The sequence below is a fragment of the Hippichthys cyanospilos genome, chromosome 13 (assembly GCF_059441005.1).
Source record: "Hippichthys cyanospilos isolate Australia breed blue-spotted pipefish chromosome 13, RoL_Hcya_1.0, whole genome shotgun sequence".
Classification (NCBI taxonomy): domain Eukaryota; kingdom Metazoa; phylum Chordata; class Actinopteri; order Syngnathiformes; family Syngnathidae; genus Hippichthys; species Hippichthys cyanospilos.
This window is the reverse complement of record NC_142381.1, coordinates 9,624,300-9,638,282: the sequence shown is the minus strand read 5'-3', so window position 1 is coordinate 9,638,282 and position 13,983 is coordinate 9,624,300. Positions and strand designations below refer to the sequence as shown.

General features: G+C 40.3%; 1 protein-coding gene across 13 annotated transcripts in view; it reads right to left on the bottom strand.

Moving 5' to 3' along the window:
* The window catches only part of LOC148413760 (protocadherin alpha-3-like), a 158,205-nt gene that overhangs the window by 99,904 nt on the left and 44,318 nt on the right, over nucleotides 1-13,983 (bottom strand). Inside the window, exon 1 of one of the 13 annotated variants that reach the window (XM_088430740.1) lies at nucleotides 11,348-13,851. The exons of 9 other annotated variants lie outside the window; for them this stretch is intronic. In XM_088430740.1, the coding sequence (XP_088286866.1) occupies nucleotides 11,348-13,699 (2,352 nt within the window). In that variant the 5' untranslated portion in view covers nucleotides 13,700-13,851. Of the gene's footprint in view, nucleotides 1-422; nucleotides 3,599-4,230; nucleotides 6,989-8,018; nucleotides 10,525-11,347; nucleotides 13,852-13,983 lie in introns of those variants that run through there. 3 more of the 13 variants (XM_088430741.1, XM_088430735.1, XM_088430743.1) reach the window with 3 other exon arrangements.

Genomic DNA, 13,983 nt, shown 5'->3' with positions numbered 1-13,983 from the left:
TCACACACCACAAGTGTCTTTACAAATCCACATTTTGAACATCAGCGGCATCGCATGTCAAAATTAGAAAAAAACTGAAAAATGACGAATACATGTGCGTTTTTAGTGCATGCTATATTCAAAATAAAGTGCAGGTAAAACACCAGATGTTATATTGTTTAAACTTGTAATATTAAAAACAACCTGTTAACATCCAAGAACATAAAACACAAGGCATAATCATCTGATCAATTAAGGACATCGCAATCAAATAAAAGTATGTTTTATAAACATTACAAATTAAAAACTATATATTTTATAGAAAGAATAAAGGTCATCATTTGTGGATTTCTTACTTTAGCCTCTTGTCTCCAAAGCTCCAAGATGTTCATATAATAAACCAGACACAGATATGCACTTTACAACTAGTTACTATGCCTTACCTCGCCAGAAGTGTGTCTCCTGTCAGGAAGTACCAAAGTGTTGGCATGGCTGCCAGGGACTATCGTCGACCCGATACTCATTCTGGGTCCAACGAGCATGTAGCGTTTGTCTCCTGATCTGTACTGGATGCTGTGACACAATGTGCCATCATAATTGGTGTCTTGAAGATATTTTGACGTGTACTCTGTTGATTTGGAGCACTGCATGGCAATCAGAACGATGATGCTGATGACAAAAAGGAGCGAGACCGAGCCCAAAGTGATGATGAGATAAAAAGTCACATTGTCCTCCTCGTCCACTTTTGCTGCACTTTTCACATCTGAAGCTTCAAATGCCTCTTTGGCCTCCACAAGTTTGACAGTCACGGTCGCTGTTGCTGAGAGAGAAATATTGCCATTGTCTTTGACCAGGATGATCAGTTTATGCTCGGCTTCGTCCGTCTCCATGAAGGAGCGAAGGGTTCGGATCTGGCCCGTATAGCGGTCCAAAGAAAATAGACTGTGGTCGCTGACTTGCTGCAGGGAGAACAGCAACCAGCCGTTATATCCGATATCAGCGTCATAAGCTCGAATTTTTGTCACCAAGTCTCCTGCTTTCAAGTTGCGGGGAATCTCCTCCACACCGTCAGCAGAACCATTGGCACTGACTGGATAGAGGATGATTGGAGCATTGTCATTGTGATCAAGAATGAACACATTGACTGTAACATTGCTGGTCAGTGGAGGACTTCCACCATCAGTAGCCATCACTTGAAATTGGAAACATTTCAGTGTCTCAAAGTCAAAACTTTTCAGTGCTGATATTTCACCATTTTCACTATTTATGCTTAAAAATGAAGATACTTTCTCCTTTCCGTCTCTTAGTATATGATATGAAATGACTGCATTTTCCTTTTCATCCTGATCAAATGCTTTGACGGAAAAGACAAAAGCACCAGCATTGTTGCCTTCAGTAACATAGAAAGTATACGGACTGGAAGAAAACTCTGGACTGTTATCATTCACATCGGAAATGAAAACACTGATTGTCTTTTCAGATGAGAGTGCAGGTTGACCTGCGTCTCTTGCAAGTACTGCTATATCATATTTGGATTTTTTCTCTCTGTCCAGAGTTGATTTAGTAACTAAGGAAAACATTTTGTCTTGTAAGGCAGGTGACAAAGAAAAAGGCACATCCTCACTTATGGTACAAACAACTTTCCCATTGAGGCCAGAGTCTAAGTCATTCACACTAATTAGAGCAACAGTAGTCCCAGGTCTGGAATCTTCAGGAATGGCACTAGAAAAGGACGTCACTTCAATCTCAGGTGAATTGTCATTGACATCAACTATTTTTATGATAACACTTTTCTCTGTTGTTAGAGGGACAGTTCCTTTATCTGATGCATGGATTTCAATGTCAAAAATCTCTTTCACCTCATAGTCAATGGGGCCTTTTACCACAATTTCACCTGTATTTCTTTTAATGTCAAATAACTGCATTATAATTTTATTATTCTTGCTCAAAGAATAAAATATTTCTCCATTTGGGCCCTCGTCTAAATCAGTAGCATTCACTTGTATGACAGTTGTTCCTATTGCAGCATTCTCATTCAGCATGACAGAATAAATATCTTTAGAGAAAACAGGTGCATTATCATTGACATCCAATACATGAATTGAAATATTCATTTCACCAGTTTTTGGAGGCTTACCTCCATCCAGTGCAGTCAACAATAATGACTGATGTGCTGTCGTTTCCCTGTCCAGAGATTTTTTACATATCAATATGGGAAATTTTCCATCACTTCCTTTATCTTTAACTTCTAGACGAAAATGATCATTGTCACTAAGTTTATATTGCTGAACAGAAAACTGCCCACTGTCAGCATCAATAGAAGCCGGTAGCTGAAATCTTGTTCCAGGCAATACTGACTCTGAAATATCTAGCTTTGTGTCCTCCTCAGGAAAACTGGGAGAATGATCGTTTATATCAAGCACCTCCACCGCAATATGGTGGACCTCCAGTGGGTTTTCTAGCACAGTTTTCAGGTTTATCAAACACGTATTGCTTTGCGGACACTCCTTTTCCCTGTCAATCTTCCTGCTGACATAAAGCACACCATCGGCCTGAGTCACATGAAAAAGAGGTTCTGCTGTACTGGACACAATGCGATACTTGCGCTCTTCCAGCGTATTTCTGTCCAATCCGAGGTCTTTTGCAGCATTCCCAACCACAGTGCCTTCGTCCACTTCCTCGGATATGGAATATCTTAACTGCGCCGAAGTCACTTGGCACAAAAGCATTATAGCCACGCACTCCAACAAACGGCGTTTCACCCTTGGATGCACGTCTCTTTGTTCCATCATGATCCGAAAAAAAAAAAATCACTCGTTCTTTCTAAGAAACGTAGCTGAACTTGAAAAATAAAACAACAAATGTGAAGAGTAAATATATTCAGATACTAAGCCATCTACTTTAGAAATAGTAATAGAGAGACAATAGATTCGGAATAGGCAGACACGTCGTTCTTGACAGCATGAATGTTATCAAGAGGCGGTGGAAAGGAACAGCCTGGACACAATATGAAGTCACGTGAACATTCGGTGCATACATGTTTTTACACTGACATCTACAGACCGAAATCCATATTGCAGAAAATGTGTCGCCCAAATAATCCAGGCTTTGAACAATCATTTGCGTGAACTACCTATATTTTATTCTATGCAACCGCCAAGTTTCAGATGGGCCTACTCGAGCATGTTTCAGCACCACAGACAGTGGCAGAAATAATGTGACATCCCGGTGTCATAGAGACACTGCAACAAAAGTTGCAAATAGAGTCACATTGCAAAGTCCGTGTTTTGCAATGAAGAAAGGGTGCCTTAACATGTAAGTTGTCATAAAATCTCATCATTGCTATGGAGCATGGTAGGTCATTTCCATACTGTATATGCAAACTGTTGCAAATATATGTTCAGGTGTTTGTTTTTTTTGGTCAAGTGTGTAAAATATAGGGAAGAAAATTAGTTATCATACCTCTCCAGAAGTTTGTTTCAGGTCATGAAATAACAGTATTTACGTTTCTATTTGGAATGTATTAATATTAAAAACTTCATATAACAAATATACACTATACCTTCTGAATCAATCGAAACCAAGTGTCAAGCAAAAGTGTTTTTTATAATGAAGACCTTATTTAGACATATATGCAAGACCAGTGGTTAATAACCTGGGTTCTATCGAACCCCTGCACTTTGGTATGTCAGTTTGATGGGTCAACAGAGGCAGCAGCCCTGTGGCTTGACCTCTGTTGAATCCATCATCACAGTGAGTATGCGTATGTGTATGTCCGGAAACACATTTTTACTCTGCATTGAACTGTGTGAAAAATAGTTTTCAGATTAAAAAATGTTTGGTGAATGTGTGTAAGACATTTAGGGGGTTCAATACATCTAATAAACTAAAGTATCATTGTGCTAGACCCCTGGAAACTAGTGCATGTGTAAGACAAATTAAACAAAACAAAACCAAAAAAAAGTGATCACTCTCGTCATACAAAATTAAAAATTACTAAGAATTGGCATAACTTTGGCACTTGCACAGACAGTGACACCATCTAAAAATGTAAAAATATCAACCTGGTTCAACCTATACTTTAAGTTCTATTTTAAGTTACAACACAACTTAAACATGATAACCAACATCAGAGTCACAACCTCGACAGAGAGTTGGTCAAACAATTTATAATGTAAGGAACAAACGTTCAGATATAGTGGCACATATTTTCACATTTATCATCAAGTGTTACTGGACAATAATTCTTACCTCGCCAGAAGTATGTCTCCTGTCAGGGAGAACCAGGGTGTTTGCATGGCTGCCCGGGACTATTGTTGACCCAATACTCATTCTAGGTCCAACTAGCATGTAGCGTTTATCTCCTGATCTGTACTGGATGCTGTGACACATTGTGCCATCGTAATTGCTTTCTTGCAGGTATTTGGAAGTATAATCTGTGGATTTGGAGCACTGCATGGCAATCAGCACGATGATGCTGATGACAAAAAGGAGAGAGACCGAGCCCAAAGTAATGATGAGATAAAAAGTCACATTGTCCTCCTCATCCAGTTTTGCTGCACTTTTAACATCTGATGCCGCAAAAGCCTCTTTGGGTTCCACAAGTTTGACTGTCACGGTCGCTGTCGTTGAGAGCGAAATGTTGCCGTTGTCTTTGACCAGGATGATCAGTTTATGCTCTGCTTCGTCTGTCTCCATAAAGGAGCGAAGAGTTCGGATCTGGCCAGTATAACGGTCCAAAGAAAACAGACTGTGGTCGCTCACTTGTTGCAAGGAAAACAGCAACCAGCCATTATATCCGATATCGGCGTCATAGGCTCGGATTTTTGTCACCAAGTCTCCTCCTTTCAAATTCCTGGGAATCTCCTCCACACCTTCAGCAGAGCCATTGGCACTGACTGGATAGAGGATGACTGGAGCATTGTCATTTTGATCCAGAATGAACACATTGACTGTCACATTGCTGCTCAGGGGAGGACTTCCACGATCTGTGGCTAACACTTGGAACTGAAAATTTTTCAGGGTCTCAAAATCAAAACTTTTCAGCGCAGATATTTGTCCATTTTCACTATTTATGCTTAAAAAAGAAGATAACTTGTGTTCATCTTTTCCATTTCTGAGTATATGATATGAAACAACTGCATTCTCATGTTCATCTCGATCAAAAGCGTTGACAGAAAAGATGGAGGCACCTGCATTGTTGCCCTCAGTAACATAGAATGTATAAGGACTGGACGAAAACTCTGGGTTATTATCATTTACATCCGAAATGAAAACTGTAATTGTCTTTTCTGAAGAGAGTACAGGTTGTCCAACATCTTTTGCAACTACAGATATATCATATTTGGACTTTTTTTCTCTGTCCAGAGTTGATTTGGTAACTAAGGAAAACATTTTTTCCTGTAGAGATGGTGACAAAGAAAAAGGCACATCCTCATTTATGGAACAAATAACTTTCCCATTGAGGCCAGAGTCCAAGTCATGTACACTAATTAGAGCAACTGTTGTCCCAGGTCTGGAATCTTCAGGAATGGAACTGGAAAATGACGTCACTTCAAGCTCAGGTGCATTGTCATTAACATCAACTACCTTGATGACCACACTTTTTTCTGTTCTTAGAGGCACAACTCCTTTATCTGATGCTTGGATTTCAATTTCAAACATATCATTGTCCTCAAAATCAATTGGACCTTTTACAACAATTTCACCAGTTGTTTCTGTGATATCAAATAAATCCATAATATCTTGATTCATACTATTGCTGAAAGAATAAACTACGGCGCCATTTGCTCCGTTATCCAAGTCAGTTGCATTCACTTGAGTAACAGTCGTCCCAATTGCAGCATTTTCATGGAGTCTAACAGAATAGGCATCTTTTGGGAAAATAGGAGCATTATCATTAATGTCTAGCACATTAATTAAAATATTTATTTCACCCGTTCTAGGAGGTTTTCCTCCATCCAGTGCCGTTAATACTAATGAAAGATCCGCCGTCGTCTCCCTGTCTAAAGATTTTTTGACCACCAGTATTGGAATCTTGCCTTCTTTTCCTTTATCTTTAACTTCCAAACGAAAGTAATTGTTCTCACTGAGTTTATATTGCTGCACAGAAAACTGACCACTGTCTCCATCCTGAGATGCTTTCATTTGGAATTTTGCTCCAGGTAAAACTGACTCTGAAATATCTAGCTTTGTTTCTTTTTGAAGAAAACTGGGAGAATGATCGTTTACGTCTAGCACCTCCACCGCAACATGGTGGACCTCAAGTGGATTTTCTAGCACAGTTTTTAGGTTGATCACACAAGTACTGCTTTGTGGACACTCCTTTTCTCTATCTATCTTCCTACTGACATAAAGGGTTCCATCAGCCTGACTCACATGAAACAGAGGCTGTGCAGAACTTGATACAATCCGATATTTGCGCTCTTTTAACATATTCTTATCCAATCCAAGATCTTTAGCAGCATTTCCAACCACAGTTCCTTCATCCACTTCCTCGGGGATGGAGTATCTTAATTGTGCCGAAGTCACGCTGCAAAAAAGCACCGCGGCCACGCACCCCAAGAAATAGCGTCTCACCCTTCGATGAGCGTCTCTTTGTTCCATCGTGATACGAAAAATCATCACTGGTCCATTCTAAGAAACTCAGTTGCAGTCGTGAAAAATAAAATCTAAACGTGTAAAGTCTGGAAATAATCCTCTGTAAGGTCCGTCTGCTCAAGAAATGAGTACAGAGAGACAATAGAGATGGAACACCGAGACACGGCGACCATGACAGCGCGAATGTTATCAAGAGACGGTAGAACAACCTCACAGTATATGAAGTCACGTGAACATGCAATGCATGCATGTCCTCACACTGACACCTAGAGTCCAAAATGTATAATAAAAACAGGCGAGGGTTGAGAAAGTCGAACACTGAACTCATAACGAAATTACAACAAATAGGTGCAGCTACTGGGTATATTTTCCACTCTACTGCAACTAAATACAACGTTAATTATAAAAAAAAAGGGCTCCCTCGTTGCGCTCGAGCCAGCTATATTTACTTACCCAACACCCAAAATTAACTTAGATCTGAATTTTGTTTCTCAACCGTATTCCCACCCACAAGTGACACATGAGGCCAGTACATCACAGCATAGTCAGAATAAACCAGCCCTATAACTATTATTGGTATGAATTGATCATTTCCAACGAAATTGGAACCGCAATGTTTCAGAGTAAAGTCAATTTTTTCAAGAGAAGCAGGGCCTACGTGTGCATGTTTCAGCACTACCAACAGTGGTAGAAAGAATTGTGTCACAATTACATTCACGTTGGGGAAATTTGCAATGCAAAATGGTTTCTGAAGTAATTAAACTAATGCTATCCATATATGGAATAAAACCTAAATGGTAACACGTAGATATCCAGCTGCAATGGTATCTATGCCAATGTGTGATTGTAAATGGTAGGTGATTTGTTGGTTCATTTTATAAATATAAGGAAAACATAACAATTCACACCTTCCTAGAAGTGTTGCATTTTCTATTTAAAAATATAGCTGTCTTGAACTAAAGAAAAAGTGATGCATGATATTTAACCTGTTGAAGATCATTTTGAAGACAGGAGATAAACATTTTGCTGGATCCATTTCAATGTACCCATTGATATACATCTTTGGGTTGAAATAAAAACGTTTTCATATCAAGTAGAACTCAACTCTGCAGAAGAGTGATCATACACACCTAAAATGCAAATAAATGACTCACACTTCAAGTTAGTATATTGCTCTTTTCAAACAACACTTCAGCACTGAAGACTGCATGAAACTCTTGAACAGGTAAAGTGAAAAAACAAACTGTTCCAATAGCAGCATAGAACTACTTTTAATTACACCACAAACTGAATGTGATAATTAGCATCAGAAAGTTGCAACTTTGTCAGCATCAATTTGTTGTTCTAATCGGTTGCAACTCATGGAGCAAATTTCAAACTCGAAAAGCAGCACATATTTCCACACTGATAAAAAAATGTTATCGAACAATGATTCTTACCTCGCCAGAAGTGTGTCTCCTGTCAGGGAGCACCAGAGTGTTGGCGTGGCTTCCCGGGACTATGGTCGACCCAATACTCATTCTGGGTCCGACTAGCATATAGCGTTTGTCTCCCGATCTGTACTGGATGCTGTGACACAGTGTGCCATCATAATTGGTGTCTTGCAGATATTTGGAAGTGTACTCAGTGGATTTGGAGCACTGCATAGCGATCAGCACGATGATGCTGATGACAAAAAGGAGTGAGACTGAGCCCAAAGTGATGATGAGATAAAAAGTCACATTATCCTCCTCGTCCACTTTCGCTGCACTTTTCACATCTGACGCCGCAAAAGCCTCTTTAGGCTCCACAAGTTTGACAGTCACAGTAGCTGTTGCCGAGAGTGAAACATTGCCATTGTCTTTGACCAGGATAAGCAGCCGATGCTCTGCCTCATCTGTCTCAGTGAAGGAGCGAAGGGTTCTGATCTGGCCTGTATAGCGGTCCAAAGAAAACAGACTATGGTCGCTGACTTGCAGCAGCGAAAACAGCAACCAGCCATTATATCCAATATCTGCATCATAGGCTCGGATTTTCGTCACCAAGTCTCCGGCTTTTAAGTTGCGGGGAATCTCCTCCACACCTTCAGCAGAACCATTGGCACTGACTGGATAAAGAATGACTGGAGCGTTGTCGTTCTGATCCAGAATAAACACATTGACTGTCACATTAGTGCTGAGTGGCGGACTTCCACCATCAGTGGCCACCACTTGGAAACAGAAACTTTTCAGTGTCTCAAAGTCAAAACTTTTCAGTGCCATTACTTCCCCAGTTTCTGGATTGATGTTTATAAATGACATATATTTAGCATCTGCACTTGCTTCTCTGAAAATCTGGTAAGAAATGAGAGCATTGTCACCTTCATCTTTATCTGAAGCTTTTACGGAAAACACTGAGGCCCCTGGTGTGTTGTTTTCAGTGATATAAAATGTGTAAGGGTTTGATGAAAATACTGGACTGTTATCATTTACATCAGCCACAACAACAGTTATGGTTTTTTCACTTGAAAACACTGGCTCGTTTGTGTCCTTTGCGAGTATTGTGACCTCATATTGAGAAACATGCTCTCGATCAATTTGGGACTTTGTGACTACAGAGTACATATTTTCTTGTAAAGATGGTGATAAAGTGAAAGGAACAGCTTGTTTAATGGTGCATATCACTTTTCCGTTAAGTCCAGAGTCTAAGTCACTGACACTAATCAGAGCCACAGTTGTTCCTACCTTTGCATCCTCTCTGATGGAGTTTGAAAATGATGTTACTTCTATCTCAGGGGCATTATCATTAACATCAGTAATAGTTATCAACACACTTTTATCAGTTGTGAGCGGAACTTGTCCCTTATCAGAAGCCTGTATGTCAATTTCATAACTTTTACTTGCCTCAAAATCGATGTGGCCTGTTACTTTAATTTCACCTGTGTTTGAGTCAATACTAAAAAGATCCATCAATTTTGAATCCACCTCTTTTCCAAATGAGTACACAATTTCACTATTTGCACCCTGGTCTAAATCTGTCGCATTTACCTGTATCACAACCGTGCCCACTGGCACGTTTTCATTCAGTAAGGCAGAATAAGCTTCCTTGTCATACACAGGAGAGTTATCATTCACATCGAGGACATCCACAATTATTTCAATGGAGCCCGACTTTGAGGGCTTCCCCCCGTCTACTGCTGTAAGGTGGAGCCGGTGTCTCCCTGCTGTCTCTCTGTCCAACTGCTTAAGCAGGACTAAAAATGGCACTTTGCGGTCCTCCCCTCTGTCTTTTACCTCAACGCGAAAATATTCATTTTGACTGAGTTTGTACTGCTGAATGGAAAACTGGCCCACATCGGGGTCTCTCGCTGCTTGCAGTTGAAACCGAGCACCTGGCATAGCCGACTCGGAAATTTCCAGCCATTTTTCTTTTTCTAGAAAAACGGGAGCGTGGTCGTTGATGTCTGATATTTCCACCGCAACGTAGTGCACCTCGAGTGGATGTTCAAGCACTGTTTTTAGGTTGATTACACACGGGTTGATGCGTTCACACGCCTCCTCCCTGTCGACCCTCCTCGCCACATACAAGATGCCGTCGTCCTGGTTCACCTCCACAATGGGCTCAGCTGTCCCAGCCACGATCCGGTAGCCTCGCCCTTTAAGCGCGCCCTTATCCAGCCCCAAATCCTTTGCTATGTTCCCAACCACAGTTCCTGCTGGAACCTCCTCTGATATGAAATATCGGAGTTGTGCACATGCTCCATGGCACAAAATTAAAACGAGAAATAACCACCAACGTCGCTCCCTTCTTGTTCTGCACCGTCTTTGTTCCATGCTGTAAAGATGACAAAAAGCCTTCCTATTTGCAATCGCATCCAAAAGCAGTGTGCTTCCCGCTGCTCAATGATCCACCAAAATAGAACAAAATATAAAATAAGGAGTTGTTATATAAAAAAAATAGCAGTTTGCTGTATCACGGCGTTAACCGTCTAAATAGTATATGAGAATGAACAGACGAGGTGGTCGTATTTGAAATAGGACCGTGACGTGCGGTGCGTCAAACGGCGGTATCTTGGGCTATACTGACCCTTAGTGTCGAATAAACGTAACATACTATCCCAACGTCTTTTCATATTTCAAAACAAGCAAGCAGAACGAAATGAATATTTTTTTAACAGAGATATTCAAATTACAACTATTAAGTACTCATTCCAAACACAACTCAATTTCAAAAGACATCATGAACATAATTAGAAAAAATATATGGTGAACACTTTTATAAAGAAAAAATATTATATATACTATGAAATGTACAATGCATCACTATAAAACTGAAACATACTGTAGCTATTAGAAAGCAACACCCTTACCCGATAACAGCAATAAGACACAAATGTACCCATCACCCACGGTGATGTAGGGAACCAACCATCTCTTCTTGAGTATACATTAGATAAAAAAAAGTTATATTTCAACACCATGAAGAACAGCTTTTCCAAAGGCCAAATTTCATTTGTGATAAAACGTAACAACTAATTTCCTGCATATTCTCACAACTGTACCACATTCATAAGAACAAACAGCTATCGGTATATTTCATCAAAGACGTTCAACACTAAGCTGCTGAGAAACAACTGGCTAAGAAAACATATTTGCAATTCTGACGCTAACCATGTTTCTTACGGATACAAACTCAGAGGGAATGGAAAGAATGTAAGAATTAATTCATATATAAATCGCAATGATTCATAAATATCCACAACAGAATTACACAATACTGTGACAATTACTGCTGTTTGAAAAAGCCTTACCTCAGAGGTGTGTCTCCTGTCAGGGAGCACCAGAGTGTTGGCGTGGCTGCCCGGGACTATGGTTGATCCGATACTCATTCTGGGTCCAACTAGCATGTAGCGTTTGTCACCCGATCTGTACTGGATGCTGTGACACAGTGTGCCATCATAATTGGCATCCTGAAGATATTTGGATGTGTATTCTGTTGATTTGGAACACTGCATGGCGATCAGCACGATGATGCTGATGACAAAAAGGAGCGATACCGAGCCCAAAGTGATGATGAGATAAAAAGTCACATTGTCATCCTCGTCCACTTTTGCTGCACTTTTCACATCGGATGCCGCAAAAGCCTCTTTGGGCTCTACAAGTTTGACAGTCATAGTCGCTGTTGCCGAAAGCGAAATGTTGCCATTGTCTTTGACCAGGATGAGCAGACGATGCTCAGCCTCGTCCGTCTCCGTAAAGGAGCGAAGAGTTCGGATCTGGCCAGTATAGCGGTCCAAAGAAAACAGACTGTGGTCACTGATATGCTGCAGTGAAAATAACAACCAGCCATTGTATCCAATATCGGCGTCATAAGCTCGGACTTTCGTCACCAAGTCTCCTGCTTTTAGGTTACGGGGAATCTCCTCCACACCTTCAGCAGAGCCATTGGCACTGACTGGATAGAGGATGACTGGAGCATTGTCATTCTGATCCAAAATGAACACATTGACTGTCACGTTGGTGCTCAGGGGAGGACTTCCACCATCTGTTGCTACCACTTGGAACTGGAAACTTTTCAAGGTCTCAAAGTCAAAACTTTTCAAAGCAGATATTTGTCCATTTTTGCTATTAATGCTTAAAAATGAAGATAGTTTTTGTTCATCTTTTCCATTTCGGAGTATGTGATATGAAACATCTGCATTTTCTTGATCATCCTGATCGAAAGCTTTGACAGAAAAAATTGAGACACCTGCATTGTTGTTCTCGGTAATATAGAAAGTATAAGGACTGGATGAAAATTCTGGACTGTTATCATTTACATCCGCAATGAAAACAGAAATTGTCTTTTCTGATGAGAGTGCAGGTAGTCCAGCATCTTTTGCAACTACAGTTATTTCATATTTTGACTTTTTCTCTCTGTCCAGAGGTGATTTGGTCACTAAGGAAAGCATTTTGTCTTGTAGTGATGGCGACAAAGAAAAAGGCACATCCTCATTTATGGAACAAATAACTTTCCCATTGAGGCCAGAGTCCAAGTCATGTACACTAATTAGAGCAACTGTCGTCCCAGGTCTGGAATCTTCAGGAATGGAACTGGAAAATGACGTCACTTCAATCTCAGGTGCATTGTCATTTACATCAATGACCTTAATGACCACACTTTTTTCTGTTCTTAGAGGCACAGCACCTTTGTCTGAAGCTTGGATTTCAATTTCAAACATATCATTTTCCTCAAAATCTATTGGGCCTTTTACTACAATTTCACCTGTTGTATCTGTGATATCAAATAAATCCATTATATTTTGATTCACACTATTGCTGAAAGAATAAACTACGTCGCCATTCGGCCCCTCATCTAAATCAGTTGCATTCACTTGAATAACAGTCATCCCAATAGCAGAGTTTTCACGTATCATCACAGAAGAAACATCTTTAGAGAAAATGGGGGCATTATCATTTACGTCAAGTACATTAATTAAAATATTCATTTCACCTGTTTTTGGAGGTTTTCCTCCATCCAGCGCAGTCAGCACTAACGAAAGATGCCCTGTCATCTCCCTGTCTAAAGATTGTTTAACCACCAGAATAGGAATTTTGCCATCTTTTCCTTTATCTTTAACTTCCAAACGAAAATAATTGTTCTCACTGAGTTTATATTGCTGCACAGAAAACTGACTACTGTCTCCATCCTGAGAGGCTTTCATCTGAAATTTTGTCCCTTGTAACACCGATTCAAAAATATCCAGCTTTATTTCTTTCTCGGGGAAACTGGGAGAATGATCATTGACATCCAACACCTCAACCCCAATATGATGGACCTCAAGTGGATTTTCTAGCACAGTTTTTAGATTGATCAAACACGCATTGCTTTGCGGACACTCCTTTTCCCTGTCAATCTTCCTGCTGACATAAAGCACACCATCGTCTTGACTAACATGAAAAAGAGGCTCCGCAGTAGTGGAAACAATGCGATACTTGCGCTCTTTCAACGTATTTCTATCCAATCCAAGGTCTTTTGCTGCATTTCCAACCAGAGTTCCTTTGTCCAGTTCCTCTGAGATCGAATATCTTAATTGTGCCGAAGACATGCTGCAAAAAAGCACCACAGCCACGCACCCCAGCATATAGCGTCTCATCCTTCGATGCGTGTTTCTTTGTTCCATCGTGTTAATAAAAAAACATCACTGGTCCATTCTAAGAAACTCAGTTACACTTGTGGAAATAAAACAACAAATGTGAAAAGTCTGGAATGATTCTTCTGCTAGTCCATTTGCTTAAGAAATGGGAACAGAGAGAAAACAGACATGGAATATAAAGATACAGCCAACATGACACTGGGAATGCTATCAAGAGGTGGCGGACCGGAAAACCGCTCGCTATATTAAGTCACGTGAAAATCCCATGTATACATGTTCTTACACTGACATCTAGAGTCCAAAATGTATAC